Source organism: Chiloscyllium punctatum, chromosome 20 (assembly GCF_047496795.1).
Source record: "Chiloscyllium punctatum isolate Juve2018m chromosome 20, sChiPun1.3, whole genome shotgun sequence".
Taxonomy (NCBI): domain Eukaryota; kingdom Metazoa; phylum Chordata; class Chondrichthyes; order Orectolobiformes; family Hemiscylliidae; genus Chiloscyllium; species Chiloscyllium punctatum.
Genome location: NC_092758.1, coordinates 41481103 through 41504199, shown reverse-complemented (window position 1 = coordinate 41504199; position 23097 = coordinate 41481103). Strand labels below are relative to the sequence as shown.

The following is a 23097-nucleotide window of genomic DNA, read 5'->3' as shown; positions in this document are numbered from 1 at the left end:
TTGAAATGGTTAAAAATGGATAAATCCCCAGGACCTGATCAGGTATACCCAAGAACTCTGTTGGAAGGTAGAGAAGTGATTGCTGGGCCTCTTGCTGAGATATTTGTATCATCGATAGTCACAGGTGAGGTGCCGAAAGACTGGAGTTTGGCAAACATGATGCCACTGTTGAAGAAGGGCGGTAAAGACAAGCCATGGAACTATAGACCGGTGGGCCTGACCTCGGTGGTGGGCAAGTTGTTGGAGGGAATCCTGAGGAACAGGATGTACATGTATTTGGAAAGGCAAGGACTGATTAGGGATAGTCAACATGGCTTTGTGCGTGGGAAATCATATCTCACAAACTTAATTAAGTTTTTTGAAGAATTAACAAAGAAGATTGATGAGGGCAGAGCATAGATGTGATCTATATGGTCTTCAGTAAGGCGCTTGACAAGGTCTCCCATGGGAGACTGATTAGCAAGCTTAGATCTCATGGAATACAGGGAGAACTCGCCATTTGGATACAGAACTGGCTCAAAGGTAGAAGGCAGAGGGTGGTGGTGGAGGGTTGTTTTTCAGACTGGAGGCCTGTGACCAGTGGAGTGCCACATGGATCGGTGCTGGGTCCATTACTTTTCGTCATTTACATAAATGATTTGGATGCGAGCATAAGAGGTACTGTTAGTAAATTTGCAGATGACATCAAAATTGGAGGTGTAGTGGACAGCGAAGAGGGTTACCACAGATTACAACAGGATCTGGACCAGATGGGTCAATGGGCTGAGAAGTGGCAGATGGAGTTTAATTCAGCTAAATGTGAGGTGCTGCATTTTGGGAAAGCAAATCTTAGCAGGACTTATACACTTAATGGTAAGGTCGTAGTGAGTGTTGCTGAACAAAGAGACCTTGGAGTGCAGGTTCATAGCTCCTTGAAAGTGGAGTCGCAGGTAGATAGGATCATGAAGAAGGTGTTTGGTATGCTTTCCTTTATTGGTCAGAGTATTGAGTACAGGAGTTGGGAGGTCATGTTACGGCTGTACAGAATATTGGTTAGGCCACTGTTGGAATATTGCGTGCAGTTCTGGTCTCCTTCCTTTCGGAAAGATGTTGTGAAACTTGGGAGGGTTCAGAAAAGATTTACAAGGATGTTGCCAGGGTTGGAGGATCTGAGCTACAGGGAGAGGCTGAACAGGCTGGGGCTGTTTTCCCTGGAGTGTCGGAGGCTGAGGGGTGACCTTATAGAGGTTTACAAAATTATGAGGAGCGTGGATAGGATAAATAGACATAGTCTTTTCCCTGGGATGGGGGAGTCCATAAGTAGATGGCATAGGTTTAGAGTGAGAGGGGAAAGATATAAAAGAGACCTAAGGGGCAACTTTTTCACGCAGAGGGTGGTACTTGTATGGAATGAGCTGCCAGAGGATGTGGTGGAGGCTGGTACAATTGCAACATTTAAGAGGCATTTGGATGGGTATATGAATAGGAAGGGTTTGAAGGGATATGGGCTGGGTGCTGGCAGGTGGCTCTAGATTAGGTTGGGATATCTGGTCGGCATGGACGGGTTGGACCGAAGGGTCTGTTTCCATGCTGTACATCTCTATGACTCTATATGCCCTCATTATCTTCAAAAGCATTTAATCTGGACCTTTATTTACCAACTTTAAGTACAGTCAGCCTTACTAATGCTTCACTATTATTTTTAGTCCATCTAGTTCGTCACTTACCTCCACTTTCACTACACCTCAGGCAGCAGCTTCTTCCTTGATAAAGACAGATAAAGTAGTTATTTAATACCTTAGTCAAGCCCTCTGCCGTAATGTGAAATTCCCTTTTTGATCTCAAATTAGTCTCACTTATTTTTGTGACACTTTTACAAATCATATATGCATTGAAGATTTTGATGTCCTTTTATGTTAGCTGCAAATCTTGGCTTAAGTTTTCTCTTTGTTTCTCAATTCTTTTTTCACTTTTATATTCAGTTTCTCACTTATGTTATAAAATTAACAGCTTTATTGGCTTGATCTTAGTCTCTCGCTCTTTCATTATTAAGGGAATTCCAGATTACTTTGTCCTGACTTTCCTGCTTATGGAAATATACCTCAATCATACCTAAACCTCTTTAACGACAGCCCGCAGTTTTACTCTGATTTTGCTTGTCAATTATTATTTTTAGTTTGCCTTTCCATATTCATTTTCACATCACTGAAATCGACCCTTCCCTAATTTTCATTCTAGATTGATTTTTGTCCTTTCCATGGCTAACTTAAATGTTATGATATTATAGTATCTGTCCCTAAATGTTCCCTTAATGATTCTTCATCAACTTGACCACATTCAAATCCTGAGAACCAGATTTTGCAATACCTTCTTCCTCACTGGATCAAAACATTTTGATCCATAAAATTCTTCTGGAAACATTTCAGTAAGCCTTCTCCTTTCAAAGTTAAAAATCACACAAGACCAGGTTATAGTCCAACAGATTTAATTGGAAACACTAGCTTTCGGAGTGTCGCTCCTTCATCAGGTGGTTGTGGAGTACACACTTGTAAGACACAGAATTTATAACAGAAGTTTACAGTGTGATGTAACTGAAATTATACTTTGAAAAATATCTTGATTAGGTTAGATTACTTACAGTGTGGAAACAGGCCCTTCGGCCCAACAAGCCCACACCGACCCTCCAAACAGCAACCCACCCAGACCCATTCCCCTACATTTACCCCTTCACCTAACACTACAGGCAATTTAGCATGGCTAATTCACCTAACCTGCACATTTTTGGACTTTGGGAGGAAAACCATGCAGACACGGGGAGAATGTGTAAACTCCACACAGACAGTTGCCTGAGGCAGGAATTAAACCTAGGTCTTTGGCATTGTGAGGCAGCAGTGCTAACCACTGTGCCACCCATTGTTTGTTGAGTCTTTCATCTGTTTGATGATAGTTTCACTTCTTTCATGTGTAAATCACAAAACATTTTTTATATTAAAAAAGTTACATTCTCAGGTTAACTGTAACAATTGGTGTTAGCCAGACAATATCCTGATGAAGGGCTTTTGCCCGAAACGTCGATTTCACTGCTCGTTGGATGCTGCCTGAACTGCTGTGCTCTTCCAGCACCACTAATCCAGTATATGTTGAAGGTGTTAGCCCCCTGTGTTCTCTGTCTGTGCCATAATGTTTAGACTGATTCTAATCTAAAAAGTGAGGTAACAGAGTCTTAAATGAATTCATGCATTTTTTTGAGCAAAGCATAATTAACTCTGCAAGTACAAATTCACCCCACAAACGTATATGTATATATGTGTGTGTGTGTGTGTCTGTCTGTCTGTCTGTCTGGGGGGGGGGGGGGTTGTGAGTATGAGAGAGAGTGTATATGTGTGTGTATGTGAGTTAGAGTGTCTTTAAGTCTGTGAGCGTGTGTGTCTGTGTATACGTGTGTCTGTGTGTATAGGAGTGCCTGTGTTTGTGAGTATATAGTGCAATGGTGCTCACCTGTAGTGTGACATGAACCCAAGGTCCCGGTTGAGGCATCCCTATGGGTATGGAAATCATTTTCCTTTCAATATGTTTTTGGTATCCCCACATCCGTTTTAAATTGCTCCGTTAGAGCTATTATTATGTTCCTATTGCTTATTTCCCTTCTTTAAGCTTATTACTTTTCATTTGTCCATAATTAAATCTCATTTTCCATTCATCAGATTGGCTGACAAAACTATACAGATCCCTAGGCACAATGTTTGTTACTTCCTATTCTGTACTTCCTTTCTGTTCCAGCTTCTTTGTTTTTCCAGCTGCGCAAAAATTAAACTTTAAATAACTATTTTTAAAATAGGTTGTGGTCTGGGCAGTTCACTCCAAAAATGACCTGAGCAGCTCCAAATAGCAGAGCTAATGTAAAAGCAACTTACAGAAGGGATTTCCCAAAAGTTTTAAATTTTGAACATAAATTTGAGGGGGGCTTTTTGTACTTCATTTTTGTTAACAATTGAAAACAACTCACTGAATTGTTTTGACAAACAGTCAACATGTGGCAGTGGAAGTTTGGTGAACAGCTTTTGTGCATTCTCTATCATTCCCAATTTTGTATCTTTAGAAGAAGAATGTCAGAACTTGCCTGTATTTGCAATTTGTTATAAACAGAAGAGTATGAAAATTACATTAATATGTTCTCATTTTCCTCATCTCTTTAACTTCATTTAATTCTCTTTTTTCACATTTCTTATTTTTTCCATACTTGGAACGACAAACAAAAACGTATCTGGGAAAATAAGTACTGTCGATAATGTATATTGTTTAATTTTAAAAGTCAGAATATATGTTACAACCATGACAACCTGGTTTAAAGTATTGACATGGTGGATCAAATGGCTAGGCAGTTTTCCAGTATGTATTTTACACGGATAGTTAATGAATCTAAAGCTGTAGTGTAAAAGACCATGGGACACAATGCTGATTCATTAAATAATTTCACTGTCTCAAATGAGGACATCCCACACATGTGACACTTTCTCAAATAATTAAAAATCATTCAGTTATATAATTAGGAATTCACCACTGAATATGCTGAGGACTGCTCTCACATTTCTTTTCTCTAAAGACATTATTTCCTTAGTGGAGATGTTGCAGTATTGGTCCTTTTACACCTACAAGTACAGGATTAAAAATGGCACCTTTCTAATCTGTCCAGCCAAATGCTGAAACAGATAGTGTATTTACCAAAATGAGGAAATGAAGAACATCGATCTTCATTAGGAATGAAATAATTGCCTAATGAATGCTGCATCCATGACTACAAATTTAAAGGAACCTGTTTTTAAAATGTTGGCTAACTAGAATCATAAAGCTGTACAGCATAGAAACAGACCCTTCGGTCCTACTTATGCTTGCCAACCAGATATCCTAAACTAATCTAGTCCCATTTGCCAGCATTTTGACCATACGGCTCTAAACCCTTCCTATTCATATACCCATCCAGATGCCTTTTAAATGTCATTTTTGTACTAGCCTCCACCACTTCCTTTGGCAGCCTGTTCCATATATGCTCCACCCTCTGCATGAAAAAGTTGCCCCTTAGGTTCCTTTTAAATCTTCCTCTTCTCACCTTAAACCTATGCACTCTAGCTTTGGACTCAGCAAACCCAGGGAAAAGACCTTGTCTTTTCATCCTATCTATTACCCTTAAGGCTTTATAAACCTGTATAAGATCACCCCTCAGACCCTGACGCTCCAGGGAGACGAGCCGCAGCCTATTCCAATAGCACAAACTATCCAACCCTGGCAACATCCTTGTAAGTCTTTTCTGAACCCTTTCAGGTTTCACAACATTCTTTCTATAATAGGGAGACCAAAACTGTGAATTCCAACATCTGGTACAGCTACAACATGACCTCCCAACACCTATACTCAATGCAGTAACCAATAAAGGCAAGCATACTAAACGGTGGTTTAGTAGTTAGCACAGCACCAGGCTCCCAGGTTCAATTCCAGCCTTGGGTGACTGTCTGTGTGGAGTTTGCATATTCTCCCCGTGTCTGCGTGGGTTTGCTCTGGTCTCCCCCCACAGTCCAAAGATGTGCAGGTCAGGTGAATTGGCCATACTAAAAAATTGTCCATAGTGTTAGGTGCATTAGTCAGAGGGAAATAGGTTTGGGTGGGTTACTCTTTGGAGGGTTGGTGTGGACTTGTTGGGCTGAAGGGCCTGTTTCTACATTGTTGCGAATCTAATATCCTATCCACCTCTAACTCTACTTTCAGAGAACTATGAACTTTCACTCCAAGGTCTCTTTGTTCAGCAACACTCCCCAGGATCTTTTCATTATGTGTATAAGTCCTGCTGATTTTCCTTTCCAAATGCAGCATCTCACATTTATCTAAATTAAACTCCATTTGCCACTCCTCGCCCCATTGGCCCATCTGATCAAGATATCATTGTGCTCTGAGGTAACCTTCGCTGTCTACTCCACCTCCAATTTAATTGTCATCTGCAAACTTTACTAAACAGGCCTCCAGTCTGAAAAGCAACACTCCTCCATCACCTTCTGTCTTCTATCTTTGAGCCAGTTCTGTATCCAAATGGCTAATTCTCACTATATTCCATGTGATCTAATTTTGCTAGAGGAAAATTCTGTTTTGCAACTTGTTATAGAACAGACTAAACCCCTTCAAAATATATTAAGAAGCCAAGATCCCAACAACTTCTTATGTTTAAGGCAAGTGTAAGGCATTTTGTTCTGGAAGTAATTTGATTGATCAAACTATTAGGCTTGAAGCAAAACACACTTTATTCTTACACTATAGTTATTCTTAGCCACAACTATAGTGTGTGTACTTACCGCCATAAGCAAAGGTTGAAAAAGCTCTGGATGTGCTGTACTCCACCGTTAATGTGGGCAGCATGGTGGCTCAGCGGTTAGCACTGCTGCCTCACAGCACCAGGGTCCCAGGTTCGATTCCAGCCTCGGGTGACTGTCTGTGTGGAGTTGCACGTTCTCTCCGTGTCTGCATGGGTTTCCTCCAGGTGCTCCGGCTTCCTCCCACAGTCCAAAGATGTGCGGGTCAGGTAAATTGGCCGTGCTAAAATTGCCCATAGTGTTAGGTGCATTGGTTAGAGTGAAATGGGTCTGGGTGGGTTACTCTTCGGAGGGTCGGTGTGGTCTAGTTGGGCTGAAGGGCCTGTTTCCACATTGTAGGGAATCTAATCTAAAGGAACACCTCGGGGCCCTGTTTATTGTAATTGGCAACTTCAATTAAGCCAACCTAAGGAAGGTGTTGCCTAAATACTCCCAGAGCATTAACTGCCCAAACATTCTCGACCACTGCTACACCACTGTGAAAGTTGCCTACCGCTCCAACACTCTTCCTCATTTCAGGAACTCCGACCACAATGCTGTGTTTCTTCTCCTGGCCTACAGGCAAAAGCTCAAACAGGAGACCCCCTCAAGGATACAGGTCCAGTGCTGGTTGGAGGAGACAGAGGATCAACTCGGGTTCTGTCTGGAATTGGTTGATTGGGCCACTTTCAAACAGTCCATAGGTACCATGGATGGGTACGCCACCACCATCACAGACTTTATCAGCAAGTGTGTGGAGGACTGCATACCGAGGAAGTCAATCCTGGTGTTCCCCAACAGGAAACATGGGATGAATCACAATATACAGAACCTGCTAAAAACCAGGTGTGAGGCCTTCAGATCAGGAGACCCACTCAAATACAATGAATCCAAGTATGACCTTCACAGAGCCATTAAGACAGCCAAGGACCAATATCGATCCAAACTAGAGACCCAGACAGACACCCGGCACCAATGGCAAGGACTGAATGACATCACAGGTTCTAAAAAGAGACAGTGCAAGATAGCAAATGATGACATATCCCTCCCAGATCATCTCAACGCCTTCTATGTTCGCTTTGAGCAGAATTTCAGTGGAGAGGTAACACCTATTCTGACAAGTCCTGATGAACCTATCCCAACAGTCAGTGCATCAGATGTCAGATCAATTTTCCTTCGTGTAGATCCAAGGAAAGCGATGGGACCAGACGGAGTATGAGACCATGCACTCAGAGCATGAGCAGTTCAACTGGCAGAGATCTTCTTGGACATATTCAACCTCTCCCTGCAGCAGGCCACTGTCCCTACCTGTTTAAAGAGGCCAATATCATCCTTGTGTCTAAGAAGGCTCATGTAACATGTCTCAATGACTACCACCTAGTGGCCCGAACCTCTGTGGTCATGAAGTTCTTTGAAAGGCTGGTCATGGCATTAATCAACTCTAGCCTCCCCACTACTCTTGACCTACTCCAATTTGCCTATCGGACTAACAGACCCACATCAGATGCCATATCACTTGCCTTCACTCCTCCCTCTAACATCTTGATGCCAAGAATAGCTACGTAAGAATCCTACTCATTGACTACAGTTCAGCATTCAACACTATTATCCCCATGAGACTGATTACTAAACTTAGGATCTCAGACTAAGCCCCACTGTCTGCAACTGGATCCTTAGTTTTCTGACCCACAGGTCACAATCAGTGAAGATTGGGGACAATATTTCATCATCACTAACACTCAACACTGGAGCCCCCAGAGATGTGTACTCAGCCCTCTACTGTACTCACTGCATACCTGTGACTGTGTCGCCAAATACCAGACAAATGCCATTTACAAGTTCGCTGATGACACCGCCATAGTTGGTCAAGTCTCAGATGATGATGAAACAGATGACAGACGGGAGGTGGAAGACCTGGAAAAATGATGCACTGAGAACAACCTAGCTCTCAATTCCAGCAAAGCCAAGGAACTAATTATTGACTTTCAGTAGGATGTTAGTCAGCAACCTCCCCCACCCCCCCCCCCCCCCACCGAAACACATACACACACATTAACAGCACAGAGGTGGAATGCATGAAGAGTGTCAAGCTCCTGGAAGTGGTCATCAACAACAAGTTTTCTTGGACTCTTCATGTGGATGCACTGGTTACAAAGGCCCAACAACATCTCTTCTTCCTCAGACAGCTGAGAAAATTTGGCATGACAGTGAATACCCTTGCCAACTTTTATAGGTGCACCATGAAGAGCATTCTGTCTGGGTGTATCACTACCCAGTATGGCAACTGTCCCATTCAAGACAGGCGACAATTACAGAGAGTGGTGAACTTGGCCTGGAAAATCACAAAGACCAACCTACCATCTATAGAATCCATCTACCAGGCCCGCTGTCAAGGAAAGGCCGCCAGCATTCTCAAAGATCCATCCCACCCTGGCAATGCTTTTCTACAACGTCCACCATTGGGGAGAAAGTACAGAAACTTGAACACATGCACCAGCTGATTTTGAAACAGTTTCTACCCTACTGTTATTAGAATATTGAATGGACTCACAAACTCTTAGCATTTGCCTGTACCTGTGTTTTTGTTTTTTGCCACTGTTTACCTATTGTTTACTTATCTATGCAGGGCAGCAAGGTGGCACAGTAGTTAACACTGCTGCCTCACAGCACCAGAGTCCCAGGTTTGATTCCAGCCTCGGGCGCCTGCCTCTGTGGAGTTTGCACATTCTCCCTGTGTCTGCATGGGTTTTCTCTGGGTGCTGCAGTTCCCTCCCACACTCCAAAGATGTGCAGGTTAGGCGAATTGACCATGCTAAATTGCCCATAGTGTTAGGTGCATTAGTCAAATGGAAATCAGTCTGGGTGGTTAATTTTTGGAGGGTCGGTGTGGACTGGTTGGGCCAAAGGGCCTGTTGCCACACTGTAGGGAATCTATTCTAATCTGCCTGTATTGCTCATAAGACAACATTTTTCACTGTCTCGGTATACATGACAATAAATTCAATTCAAATACAAACAAAAGAAAGAAGAATTGGAATAACAACTCTATTGGAAAACCTGACAGAATAATAGATTATTTAACTTCTAACCAGCAACTGTTCTAATATAGTAACATTTATAAACACACCCTTGACAAAGGCAAATTCAGTAAAATAAGATTGTTTCACATGCAATTCCCCAGTCCAAGAGGAAAGAATATCAAGAGAAAACTTCGAGAGAATGAGAACTCAAGCATTTTGCTATAGCAGGGAGACATGTTTAGCAGCTTCCAGGCCCCAACAGCTACTGAAAGTTAAACTAAAATCCTAGATCTGTGGGAGTGTGAGCCCACCCCTTTAAGCTGCTCCTATTGTTCCACCTTAAAAAAAAACCAAAGCCTCATAAGCTTTTTACTTTATTGGCTTGGAACACACTACTCACCACATTCTCCTCAACCTCTCTTCATTAGAAATCAGGACAAAATAAACCTCTTAAAGCCGTAGCATTGTCACAGACTAAAGCCTGTCATTAATTTTGAAAATGACATTGTGTTCAGCTTGATGCCTCTGATTTATCTATCCTTTTCTTCAAGTTAAGATGGTTCAATGCGCAATGTATATCATTTTGTATGCAAAGTCCTTTCTGGTATTCTGAATCTGTATATGATAAAAGGATTCCCATTATGTGAAAAAACATATCATCACCTTTGATTTGCACCACGCCATATCGCCACCATAATATGACAGTTCTTTCTTTTTTGGCAGTCCCTCAGAGTTGAGGATGACTGTTTCCACTCTGGGGAAGGGGTGGGGTTATGCGTTGGCTGAACCATTCAATCCTGGAGCCACAGTCTCTGACACAGGTTTGATGAGGTGGGTGGTAGGATGCTCTGGATTCTGGTGCTTGATACAGGACATTGGTTAGGCCACTTTTAGAATATTGTGTGCAATTCTGGTCTCCCTCTTATTGGAAGGAAACTTGAAAGGGTTCGAAAAAGATTTACAAGGATGTTGCCAGTGTTGGAGGATTTGAGCTGTAGGGAGAGGCTGAATAGGCTGAGGCTGGTTTCCCTGGAGCATTGGAGGCTGAGAGGTGACCTTATAGAGGTTTATAAAATCATGAAGGGCATGGAGAGGATAAACAGACAAGGTCTTTTCTCTGGAGTGGGGGGAGTCCAGAACTAGAGGGCATAGGGTTTAGGATGAGAGGGGAAAGATATAAAAGGGACGTAAGGGGCAGTTTTTTCACACAGAGGGTGGTGCATGTGTGGAATGAGCTGCAGAGGAGGTGGTGGAGGCTGGTACAATTACAGCATTTAAAAGGCATCTAAGTGTGTAAATGAATGGGAAGGGTTTCGAGGGATATGGGCCAAGTGCCCGCAAATGGGACTAGATTGGGTTGGGATATCTGGATGGCATGGACAAGTTGGACTGAAGGATGTTTCTGTGCTGTACATCTCTCTGACTGTAAATTGGTTTCCACGTGTTCCACTTGGTGATGATTGAAAATGTTGGTAATGTAAGAGAGCAGAGGGAAATATCAGGTAGAGCATAATAGTCAAATTATTAGAGAACCCACTAAAAAAACTTAAAATGTTTTTTGTTATCTTTTCCTGTAAATCTGCTGAGTTTAGCAGAACCTAAAACACTACCCCCATACCACCCTCAAAATGAAATATTTTTGCCCTTGGCCTCTGTCATCCCTAGAAATTACTGACATTTCAAGACATGTGTCACTGAGAGTTTAGAGTAAAGGACAGGGGTTACATGTTAGAGTTTTCACAGGCCAGCTCATTTGGGCAATGGAGTATCTCCAGACAATTTATACTGTGACAGGATGAGTTGAACTATACTAAGCTACAAAGGTATATTTCTTTTTAAAAAAATAAGAACTACAGATGCTGTAAATGAGAAACAAAAACTAAATTGCTGGTAAAGCTCAGCAGGTTTGGCAGCATCTTTGGAAAGAAATCAGAGTTTACATTCCAGGTTGACTGATCCTTTCTCAGTACTGAGTTAATGTTTTTGGTTAACATTTCAGGTCGACTGACCCTTCCTCAGTCCTTTGACCCAAAACATTAACCAAAAATATTAACTCTGATTTCTTTCCACAGATCCTGGCAAGCCTGAGCCTTTCCAGTGATTTCTGGTTTTTATTAAAAACAGATGTATTAAAATCTTGGCACTTATCCATCCCTTTTGAAAATGTTACTGGATTCCTTATCTACATCCTTCAGTGGCAAATTCTGAATCCCAGCACAGGAATTCACAGAGTTCATACAGTCAAAGCCAGCTAGTAGAATAAAATAATGCAACAACAAATACATCCTTAAGCATGGAAAATTATTCTTTATCGAAAAATGTATTGTGTACTTTGTTCAAGGTGAGGATTTAGTGACAAAGCAGAGAGCTTTAAGGAGATTGTTGGTAGTAAAGAAAATAAGACGGGAATTATTTTGCAGTTCAAGATAATGTTGGATTAATTGTCAGTTATTACAAGGCCCAATCATGCTTGATTTGGTCCAAAAAAAATCAATGATGAATGACTACAAAAAAATTGGACACAAATTTTGTGCCCTTTGGTTTCAAGGAGAAAAATCTCAAATTATGAAAGAGCTTTTGGAAGTTGTACATTAATCTTTTGCAGTCAGATTATGCAGAAACAACACAAATTTTAAAATAATAAAAATAGTGAATTACTCGTAACAGTAAACAAACAGATGTCGTTAATGAGATCACAAATAGGAATATGATAGAATTACAATACAATTAAGAACTAAATCAAAGAACTATAGATATTAATAAACAGAAATATCATGGTAAGAAATTCCTGAAAATAACAATGTTCCCGATTCTAAATGGTACCATGAGTTGTTCATTGCCTTCCACCTAGAAACTAATTCAACAGTCTGATTACGCTTGGACCATGCTGTCGGTGTGGTGCAGACATCGATGAAATCAGCTGACTGTTTTTCCAGACACAATGTAACAGGCAGCACAATGCACAGCACGGAAACAGATCACCGTGTTCAACATTCAAGCGGACTCCGGATGTAACCAAATCGCCGCCTCAAATTGTACAGACACGCAATAGTATTTTTTTGTAAAATAGGACTTTTCCTCTAATATATGTACCGAAGAAGAAAACTACCAATAATTTAATAAAAAACGTTCAGCAACAGAGTGAGCATTATTAGCATTATGTCAGCCAGTTTTCTTCACAAATTTGTCTATCCTTCAACAAAGACTTAAGAATTCTCTCCTCTGTTCCACTGTGATGCCAGCTGTTCCAAGCTCCGAGTGTTCCAAAATCAATTGCCCATCTGCTAGCTAACTGGCATTGTCTAATCGGGACCCTTTCTATAGGCATAATAAGTGTGATACTCGATATGAAAGATACCAGATCTGTTTCCAGAAACTCCATTTCTCCCACACCACCTATTTGTCATAGAGATGCTATTGTTCCCTATGGAAATCTTGAGAGAACTTGAAGGCTCCGCACCTCGATATTTTTATAGCAGGAAAACTATGCATAGTATTTCAGAGATGTTTCAGATATTGAAAACATTTTACCTTCAACGGACATCGTCTGTAAACAGCAGTAGATTTGAAAATCAAGTAGGTCTTTTTATTGGTCAAAGATGTGAGCCGCATTTGGATTTTATATATTCTAAATTGCGCAATCGTAACCTCTCAATATTTCAATTCTAGAAACTGAACAGATATATATCTTGTTATTTTTAGTAACTTTACATGGTTATTAAATACACGAATACGGAAAGTTGTGATTAGTTTTTTTCTGTGTAAAGAATCGCTGACCTAGAACTAATTTTGTGCGGTAGCAGTTTTCAAAAATGAGCATACAATAGGAAATGTTTTTAAAAACCACCTCAGCCAACAACGGTACAATACAGAGGACTATTGTGTCTCGTGGGTTTCTCCCGGCTCCCACGAAATTTATACATCATCGAGATAAGGCATTCTGAAGTCCAGCTTTGAGGAATACAATACATCATAAAACAGAATTTCACCCAATATTGCGTATTGTCTGTTTGTTAGAATATAACCATTTCCACCTTATAAATAAGAAGGGGAGGTATGTCATGAAATTTGAAGGATATAATGAAAATTAACAAAATAATTTAATGGAGTAAATCTTAAATTCTTGTAACTGTGATTAAAATGAAATTACACAATTTAAGATATTATATACTTGATGAAATATTAATTGACCTTGTTCCTTTTCCCACAAATTTTCCTAATTTCTTTCTCCTGAAAATTATGATGTAGTTCAGCATAACTTCCACAGGTTGCAGCAGCAGCAGCCATCTTCTAACTTCGATTTATATATGAGCCTAGGCATTTAACTGTGAGGAGAGAGGAGGGTCATCCAGCTAACACCAATTTACTTCCATCTCATGTCCATATACACACACATATCACGAGCAGGAGATGTGCAATTCACCGCTAATTTGGGGATTTTGAGTTACTTGTAGTATCTCGAGAGCCAAGCCAGGCAATCCTGCATATATGTTTTACAGGCTGTCAGGAACCTAAGCATTGCTTCCTAATATAATATGAAAGAATAGCCACACTACACACCAAAATACATTGAAGTTGTAAGATTTACAATATGAAAACAGGACACAAATTTGACAATATTTTGTTTTCACTGGATAATTTGAGGTTGTTCCTCTAGGAGGAAGGACAAAATAAACCATTCACCAACTTTTCTTACAAATAGTTGGGAACAGACCGCCTGACCTCAGCTTGTTGATTATGAGTGTCATAAGATTTTATAGTAAACATTAAACTTTAACTAGAACAAAATATAGTATGTATTTTTTGCAATGTAATCTTTCCAGTTTACAAAATAGTTAATTGGAACAAAAATATGCAATTTTACAAGTATCAATTTTTAAATCCTGGTGTCTACTGGACAAATTAAAATTTAAAAGGTTCTTTATGATTTGGAAACAAAATTCACAAATCATATAACCATTACACATTATGTTGTTACAATGATCTCTTGAAGTTTGTAGGCAGGCAGAGCTGATTAGAATAATTTAATGCTATCACATATGACAATTCTTAATGAAATCACAGCTTCAATAATGTTTTGTATTGCACAAAAAAAAGACTTTCTAAAAAGACAGGTACACTTGAATTATGTTCATAGTGACTGTTTTAAGCAATGATAGGTTGTTAAGGAGCCTGAACAGAACTTCCTATACATTACAGTATTATTACTTATGACAGAGGACTGCCAAAAACTATTTTCATGATTGGTATATGTTAACATAAAAAATTGCAAATGCAATTAAACATTGCAAGATAACATTTGTCCCTAGACACTTAACTGTTGTCTCATTCCTTTGAAACAGATTATAGAAGTCTCATAGAAAGAAACACATCAAGCAACTACAACATTCATTTAATTAGTGTTTTAAAGAGGAGCAAACATTTATTAGATACAAGATTTAAGGAAAGAAACGCCATGGATTTTGCCAATTACCTGTAAAGATTTCTTTGGGGTGTGGAAGGACAAGAAAAAATCTAAACTGTTCCACACATTTGGTTATTTCATTGGTTTTTATTAGATTTGTAACATGTTAAGCATAGAAGTGTCCATGGAAAGATGGATTTTAAATACATAAATAAAATTAAACTGACTTCAAATATTTAGTGCGCAGATACATTGTTTCCTTTCATTGTATGGTCCAAACACCATTATTTTGATAAGTTGGTCCCTTGGTGCACTACAGGGAGTAATCTCCATCTTGGGAGTGGACAGTATGCTACAACAGAGTCCCATCCGCGAGTCAGTTAGCAGTAAGGATTTTGAACAAAAACCAGTCAACTTAAAAAAAATAACAAGTTGCATCTCCTCCATTTCACATTCATGAAGTTGATTCTTGTCTTTTTTCCTCTTCAATTGCTGCAACAAAAAGAAGCCAAACTTTTAGCAAAACCTATGCAATCTAATTTCAGCTGCCGAAGCCAGGTTTCTGTAACAATAACCTTCCGAGTAAACTACGATACTATGTATCGATTTTAACATTGCTCAAAATTTGCTACTACACCAGACATTAAAAGTATGCTGCTTTATTAAACAACTATTTCACTATTTCGTGCCAAATGTTGGTAATTTATAGTTATCCTTCACAATGGTACCGTACAGGTGTGGTCAATAGTCTGAAAGCTGCCTCCATCTTTGACATACTCACTCTCTTTTGTTGGCAGAGGATTTTTCTCTTTGGTTTCTGTCTTCTTCAGTTTTTTCTTATCAAATTGTATGATTTCGCAAAGACTTGGTTTGTCTGACATGGCGTCTGCTGCAAAATAAAGTCACTATCAAAGACTGTACAGTGCAATGCGGCATGTAAAGTCACTTATTGCTTCCTATTGTGAGTAGAACACGCACATTAGAAGAGTGATGCATTTACACATTTAAATTCATGAATAGTATTTCAAATATAGCCCTTTTGTGCAAAAATCAGCAAAATGACCGTCATATGAATGCTAAAACAAGCATAGAATAAAACTGCAACGAAAACTACGAGGTGTTAGCAGCCCTGTAGAAAAACATAAATTTCAAAATTATATTTTGCTAAATGACCTTTCATTTGGCTTTTTTGGGATTGATGTCCTCCCTGAAATTGGATTAAGATCACGCTAATCCTACATTCCTCTGTTTAGCATTGTTGTCAATGGGAGCCGCCCTACATTAATTCAGGCTCAGACTTTTTACTGTTATTGTTTTAGAAAACACAAATTACGGGGGTTAGATGATCGCGTTTCATATAACTGATCTGAAATGAAACAGGATAACAATGAGACCTCCCAAGACCCAGAATTTGAAATTAAATAGTATTATTCTAAGAAGCTGAATTGCCAATGCTTGTAATTTCATTTAATTTTCCACCCTTTAACAATTCGTCACGAAGATTTATCCAGCCTTGGTCTAAATAAACTAACACCTTTATCCGTTATTAATTTTAATAAAGGATGTGATTGCTCAGCAAACCTGCTAAAATTGCGAACATCAATAGAGCTTAAATTCAAATATATACAAAATGAGAAGAAATGTGAATGTTCTAGTCACCAAATGTGAGGGGATCAGATTTTTTTTCTGTTTTAAAAAGCGATCGTAGAAGTATCACTTACCCTTATCTTTGTCCCGCTCTACGAAAGATTCAGATACAATTCTCTATCTGCACTGCTTGGGCGTGGATTAAAAAGCGCAGAGCTCCGCGTGATTAGCATAAATATCTGACAGAACAAGGACCGCCTTTCCGGAAATCAAGTGTGCAGCAAATAGCATTGCAGTGTTCCTGGAACAGGCGGTGAGCATCAGCAGAAAACTGATGCAAAGCTGAGGTCTGGAGAAGCCATTTCTCAGGATTCAGGGCGCGAATGAAATGCACTATTGGAGATTTGTACTGTGATGGACAAGTGAATGGGGTATTGTCCTCTCCCAGAGATGGGAAGAAAGGTACCTTTGCACCAACACCCTCCCATTCACGGAACAAACAGGCGTGAACAACATACTCGAAAAAGCGAGGATACTCCAATAATGAGACTTTTTTTCATTTTGAGGGAGATAGAAGAACCGAATATTATTTTCAGTGCAATACAAATTATAATGATCATGACACATTAAAATGACATTTTCTCGGTATTGTTGATATTAGGCAGGAACACTCAACGTTTATCTGAACACGTTGAAAATAAACTTAATCGCGCTTTATAAAGAGCCAATCGAACGTTGTGCCGATTCTAATCAGAATGATACCCATCACAATAGTCTAGACTTTCAATCGATCAGTTCCAATGAAACATGTATTGTTCTATTATTATTTATTATTCTCAGTGTCACTAATCGAGGATCTACAAAGGAGGGTAAAAAGTGACAAAGGCTTAGCTTCATTTTCAAATAACCAAGTCCCCTCGTACACAATTCTATAAAGTAGAATTAGGTGTACATTTTCTGAAAGGTTTTTTTCAGTTCAAACGAATAACTAGCTACAGGGATGGGGGAATGAGGGATTAATTATATTATAGTTTAACAAACTAGCATTGTGATAACAATACTTCCCTATTCGGTGGCTCTTAAAATGAGGCAAGATGATATTTATGTGAATGCAAAATCAATTTGTAAACATATTTTTGTGAAAAAAGTGTTCCAGTTTCTTACAGGCTATTAGGCCAACTAATACAATATTAGCATGGTAACCTTAAAAACTCATTTTGCAAGCTCCCTACTTCAGCTTGAAATCAAAGTAAATATGTTCCATTTTTAATCTTTGTCTATCACAAAATACAAAGTCATAAAAAAGTGATATTTTTTTACCCCCGATGCTTACGAACTGGTTGGCAGTGTGATGTATGAATTGTTTATGGATGAGTAGCTTTCTATTTCTCAGCTTCATTTGAACACATAACTATTTACACTGAAATAAACTTCTAAAAGAGATTTAATATAAAAACTATGTTCACAATTTCCCATTCAACAAACGAATGTCATGTCAAATGTTGGCCAAGACATCCGTCCTGTGTGGTGGCTGTACTGCTGCTGCAGAACTGAAGAGTTCAATGCAATACACTTGGAAAGTACAGAGGATTACATACAGCACAGAAACAAGCTATTCAGTTCAATGAGTGAAGTCCAGTGTTCATGCTGAACTTAGACATAGAGTCATGGAGACGTACAACATGGAAACAGACCCTTTGGTCCAACTTATCCTTGCTGACCAGATATCCTAACCTAATCTAGTTCTATTTGCCAGCACTTGGCTCATATCCCTCTAAACCTTTCCTATTCACTTACCCATTCAGATGCTTTTTAAATGTTATAATTGTACCAGCCTCCACCACTTCCTCTGGCAGCTCATTCCATACATGCACCACTCTGCATAAAAAAGTTACCCCTTAGGTCCCTTTTAAATCTTTCCCCTCTCAACCTAAACCTATGCCCTCTAGTTCTGGACTCCCCTACCCCAGGGAAAATACCTTGTCTATTTGACCTATTCATGCCCCTCATGATTTTATAAACCTCTATAAGGTCACCCTTCAGCCTCCGACACTCCAGGGAAACAGCCCCAGTCTATTCAGTCTCTCCCTGTAGCTCAAATCCTCCAACCCTGGCAACATCGTTATAAATCTTTTCTGAACCCTTTCAAGTTTCACAACATTCTTCCGATAGAAAGGAGACCAGAACTGCACACCTGACCATCTTCCCATTAATTTTCATCTAAATCTTTTCCCTCAAATACTTATTTACTTTGCCTTAATCTATGTTATTCACTTCAACCACAGCTTGTTGCAGCAAGTTCTACATTCTTACCACTCTTTGGATAAAGAGTTTATTCTGAATGTCCCTATTGGATTTCTTGGTGACAATCTTATATTGATGACCTCAAGTTATACACTGTGGAGTAAATGAAACTGTACCTTTACTCTGGAAAATGTACTGAGTGTGAGCAAAAAGAATCAGTTTATAGTTAGATCTGATCACATTGAACTGGAACCTGGGTATGTAGGACTCCATCGACTGTTTGTAATTAATTATGGTCAATAAAGTCAGTCACTTTTCAATCATAACAGTGTAGATCTCACTACATGGTACCAATACTGGCATGAGCCACAGAATTCTAGGCAGACAGTAAAACCCTGTACAGCCAATCATAGTAAACCACAAGATCAACCTAGTGATCCAAAGCCAGAGGTGGAGGAAATACCTGAAATGAAGCCCAATAGTGGTAGAGGCTGGCAAGTGACAGAGTTTGAGGCATACCTATTCAATGAACCATGAAACAGGAAACCCTGTACAGAAACTGAAGTTAGAATGGGAGAAGGCCCATGGCAGAACATGCGGTTAGTTTCAGGCAATACTACCAAAAATGTGTGCTACAGAATTGCAATACCCCTAGCCAAGCTTTTCCAGTACAGCTGCAAAACTGATATCAACCTGACAATGTGAAAATTTGCCCAGATATGTTCTGTACACAAAAAGCAGGACAAATCCAACCCATCCGAATACTGCTGCATTAGTCTACTCACGATCATCAGTAACATGATGTGTGGTCTCAGAAATGAATGCCGGACTACTCAGACCCCTTGGCATCATGGTAGCCCACAAACCCACCAACACACTAAAACAGCAGCTAATGAATTTAAAAGACCCTATACAGACAACAAGCAAAACTAACATCATTCACAAAATACCGTGCAAGGACAGTAACAAACACTACATTGGACAAACAGGCAGAAAACTAAACACCAGGATACATGAACACCAACTAGCCACAAAAAGACATGACCCTCTCTCACGAGTATCCTCACATATGGATGAAGAAGGACACCACTTCAACTGGGATAACATATCCATCCTAGGACAAGCCAAACAAAGACATGCACGAGAATTCCTACCAGCATAGCATTCCAACTGAAACTCTATCAACAAACACATAGAGTTAGACCCCATCTACTACCCCCTGAGAAAAGGAATGAGAAATGACTTCACCACAGGAAATAACATCACCACAGGAAATAACATCACCAACCGAAAGAAACCCAAACATATAAATAGAAAACAGGAATTTTCAGCATTGTTTCACCTGACCCCACTGAAGGTTTTACCTAGTAGGGTAATGAAACATCTGGAAATGAACCTTCCAGCTCAGTGAGCAAAACCACATCCAAAACCTCAACTTGAGCTACAAATCTTCTCAAAACTCACATAGTGCAGTATTTCAGATAGACTGAACTTCACAAACAAAAGAGGTTATTTTTATCTGAGTAGCCAGATAATCTTCTTGGAGTCAGACTGCTGACTTCAACTCATTCTGTTTTGTCAGTCAGAAAGATCCAAACAGTTCAGAACCAGAAGGAGAGTATGACACTGCTTCTGTCATGGCTTTGTGTCTTAATTGTGGCAGGTAAAACCAACATCAGTGACAGAACTGTACCGTCACAGATGCTGAGTGACACGTATGCCAGAGGACAGGCCATTTTCAGGTGGTTTGCTGAAGTAGCAAAGGAGTTCACAACCTACATTTTGAAAGTTAAATATCAGTCTTTTCAGGCCTGCAGCAGTTTAAGAAACAGATGCCCCAAATGAACAAGGTGACTACAATGTGTTCCACTTGGGTGAAGTGATAGTCCTGCAAGATTAATTTTGGTATGCAGAGATTAAAGTGAATGGCAAAAAAAAGTTTGAAATTGGATACAGAAGCAGATGTTATGATGCTTTTGCAGACTGTCATGATGGAAACCAGAAATTCTCAGACTGTCTTCTGTTAAACCTTGGTGTTTGAGAAGGACAATAATCAGAGTAAGACCTTCACATGTAATTCCTGAAGATTTTTTTATTGAGCAAGGCTACTTGTACAGCTTCCACATTTTTCAGTTGCACACACCAAAAACAGTTAAAAACTATGCCTAAAATTTGGACTTCAGATGAAGAGCAGAAGCTTTAAAGGAGATTTTCACCTAAAGTGTGGTGAGAATCTGGATGCACTGCCTGACAAAGGTGGGAAACCTGACAACCTTTAGAAAGTATGTAAGTGAGCAATTGACATCAAAACGCTCTGGGCCAAATGCTGGCAAGTGGGATTCGTGTAGATTGATTGATGCAGATTCAATGGGCTGTGAAATAACTCCACAGAAGACAGTATCCTGTCACCAAGTCACCCTTTAATTATATGTGCACAGCTCTTACACTTGTCCAGTTTCTCATAGTGAACGGAACCCCTGACACTCTTGTTTATATCTCTCAGCCAGGACTCCCTGACTGGAACCAATTTGGAAACTCATTTTCTATGAGAACCACCTGGCTGACCTTGTTACAATTATTACATCCCTTCCCCTCCAGGTGTGGGGACATAGGTCTGTTCTTTCTCTTGTAGACTGTCTTGGGGCGTTTTTGCACTGGATCCAATTCTTCTGACTGAGTCTTGGATATAGATGGTGTGTACAGGACTGTAGCCTGCCTCTTGCACCCAGAGCATGTTGGAAGAAATTCATCCTCTCCTTCAAGTGGTAGTGGCATCGAGGCTGTGACATCCACCATGTCCATCTCAGACTCCAAAGTTTCTTTGATGCTGGATGGACTGGAGGAACCTAGGGGTTCTGACAACCTTTCCTGCTGTTCTGAGGGACCATGTATATTTTGCTTTTGAACCATTTGCGAGTTTGCAGCTTTCATATGGTCCACATGTTTGTCCAGGACCACTTCACCTATTCAAACTTGGTATGTCAAGGGACCTGACTTTGTGTTGACCATGCCTTTTACCCATGCCAGGCCATTTCTGTGTTTTTGGCACCAAACTTGTCCCTAACACAAACTGTCTCCTTTGCTTAGAAGTGTCTTATGTCCGGCATTGGTGTTCCTGACACCATTTCATCCTTCTCCCCACGTTTGGGAAGATCAGATTTAACCTGGTGCAGAGTCTTCACCCAATTAGCAACTCTGCTGGAGCTATCCTTGTAGTTGCATGAGGGGTAGTCTGATAATCAAATAGGCACCAAGTCAGTTTGATATCTAGTGATGGATGGTATGGTGCTGTCCTTATATGCCGAGTACCATTCAACATTAGGAAATACTTGAATTCCCTGCTGGTAACACACTTCTGGAGCCCATGTATAGCAAAAATTGCTTGCACCTTTTCTATCATCATCATTATGCATAACAAATGAACTCCATGCATGTCCAATCACTTTGAGTGCGTGTCCACAATGACTAAGAATGTTGAGCTCATGAAAGGGCCAACATAGTCAATGTGTAATGGAGTCCAGGGTTTATCTGGCCATTCCTACCAATGTGGGGGAGCTGCTGGTGATAATTGTTATCCTTGTTGGCACTCTGGGCGCTGCCTCACCAACGTGGTTATGTCTTCTTCCAATGCTGGCCACCAGACATAATTTCTCGCCAATATTTTCATTTTGGACCCCTCTGGATGACCCTGGTGGAGTTCAGCCAGTATCTGGCAGAAAACGTTGCTTGGGACAATCACTCTTCTTCCTCACAATAAAATGCTATCCTCTATGGTGATCTGGTTTCACTGGATCCAGAAAGGTTTCAATTCTGGTTGTGATGGCCCATAACCACCAGCTGTTAAGTTGTGTCCATGACCAGATATTTTTGCATCCATTGTCAGCAGTGTCAGGAAAAGTATCTTGAAAGTTTAAAACCAGAACAGACTCTTCTAATGGCAGCACCACTGGTTGTGTATCTGCCAGCAGGAGGCAGCACAAGGTGTCTGCATTTGCTACTTGGCCTCCCACATGGTGTTCAAACTTGTAATTTTACACATTTACAATGGGAGCCTGCTGCTGAATTCAACCTGAAGCTATGGGTGGCACGGCCTTGTCCTCTATGAGTAGCTCTAGCAGGGGTTTGTGATCTGTTCCTATTACAAATTTACATCTATAAAGGTATTGGTGGAACTTTCTCACACCAAAAATGCCTGCCAAACTTTCCTTCTCTATCTGGGCATGTCAGCGCTCTGCATCAGCCAATGTCTGGGAAATGTATGCTATTGGTTTTCCTCTCCATTGGGCCATCTGTGAGTCACACTGCCCTGAAACTGTATGGGGAGGCATTGCATGTCAGCATCAGAACTTGCTAGCGATCATAATGTGCCAACACCTTAGCTGATGATAGCTGCTTCTTCACTTCCGTCAAGGCTGTGTCTCGGTTACGAGACCATTTCCAAGGCTGACCCTTTTTTAAGAGTTGATGCAAAGATGCCAAGTTACATATGAACATTTAATAATAGTTCACCAGCCAAGAAAAGACCTAA

General features: G+C 40.2%; 1 protein-coding gene and 1 long non-coding RNA gene across 5 annotated transcripts in view; one reads left to right on the top strand and one right to left on the bottom strand.

Annotated features, from left to right (window-relative positions):
• LOC140492076 (uncharacterized) overlaps positions 1-12473 on the top strand; it is a 29174-nt gene extending 16701 nt beyond the window's left edge. For all 3 annotated transcript variants that reach the window (XR_011963488.1, XR_011963486.1, XR_011963487.1), the window contains one exon: positions 6855-12473. This is a non-coding gene — a long non-coding RNA (uncharacterized lncRNA). The remainder of the gene's footprint in view (positions 1-6854) is intronic.
• Positions 12474-14705: 2232 nt separating this feature from the next.
• On the bottom strand, positions 14706-16594 carry LOC140492074 (thymosin beta-11-like). Of its 2 annotated transcripts, none has more exons than XM_072590759.1 (3): positions 16460-16594; positions 15520-15624; positions 14706-15230 (listed from the first exon to the last, which is right to left on the bottom strand). In XM_072590759.1, exons 2-3 carry the CDS (start codon positions 15617-15619, stop codon positions 15193-15195), a joined length of 138 nt encoding a protein of 45 aa, XP_072446860.1. In that variant the 5' UTR covers positions 15620-15624; positions 16460-16594; the 3' UTR covers positions 14706-15192. The 2 variants fall into 2 exon arrangements, with proteins under 2 accessions (XP_072446860.1, XP_072446859.1); XM_072590758.1 differs by having other exon boundaries at positions 15520-15627; positions 16460-16584.
• Between the last annotated feature and the right edge of the window lie 6503 nt (positions 16595-23097).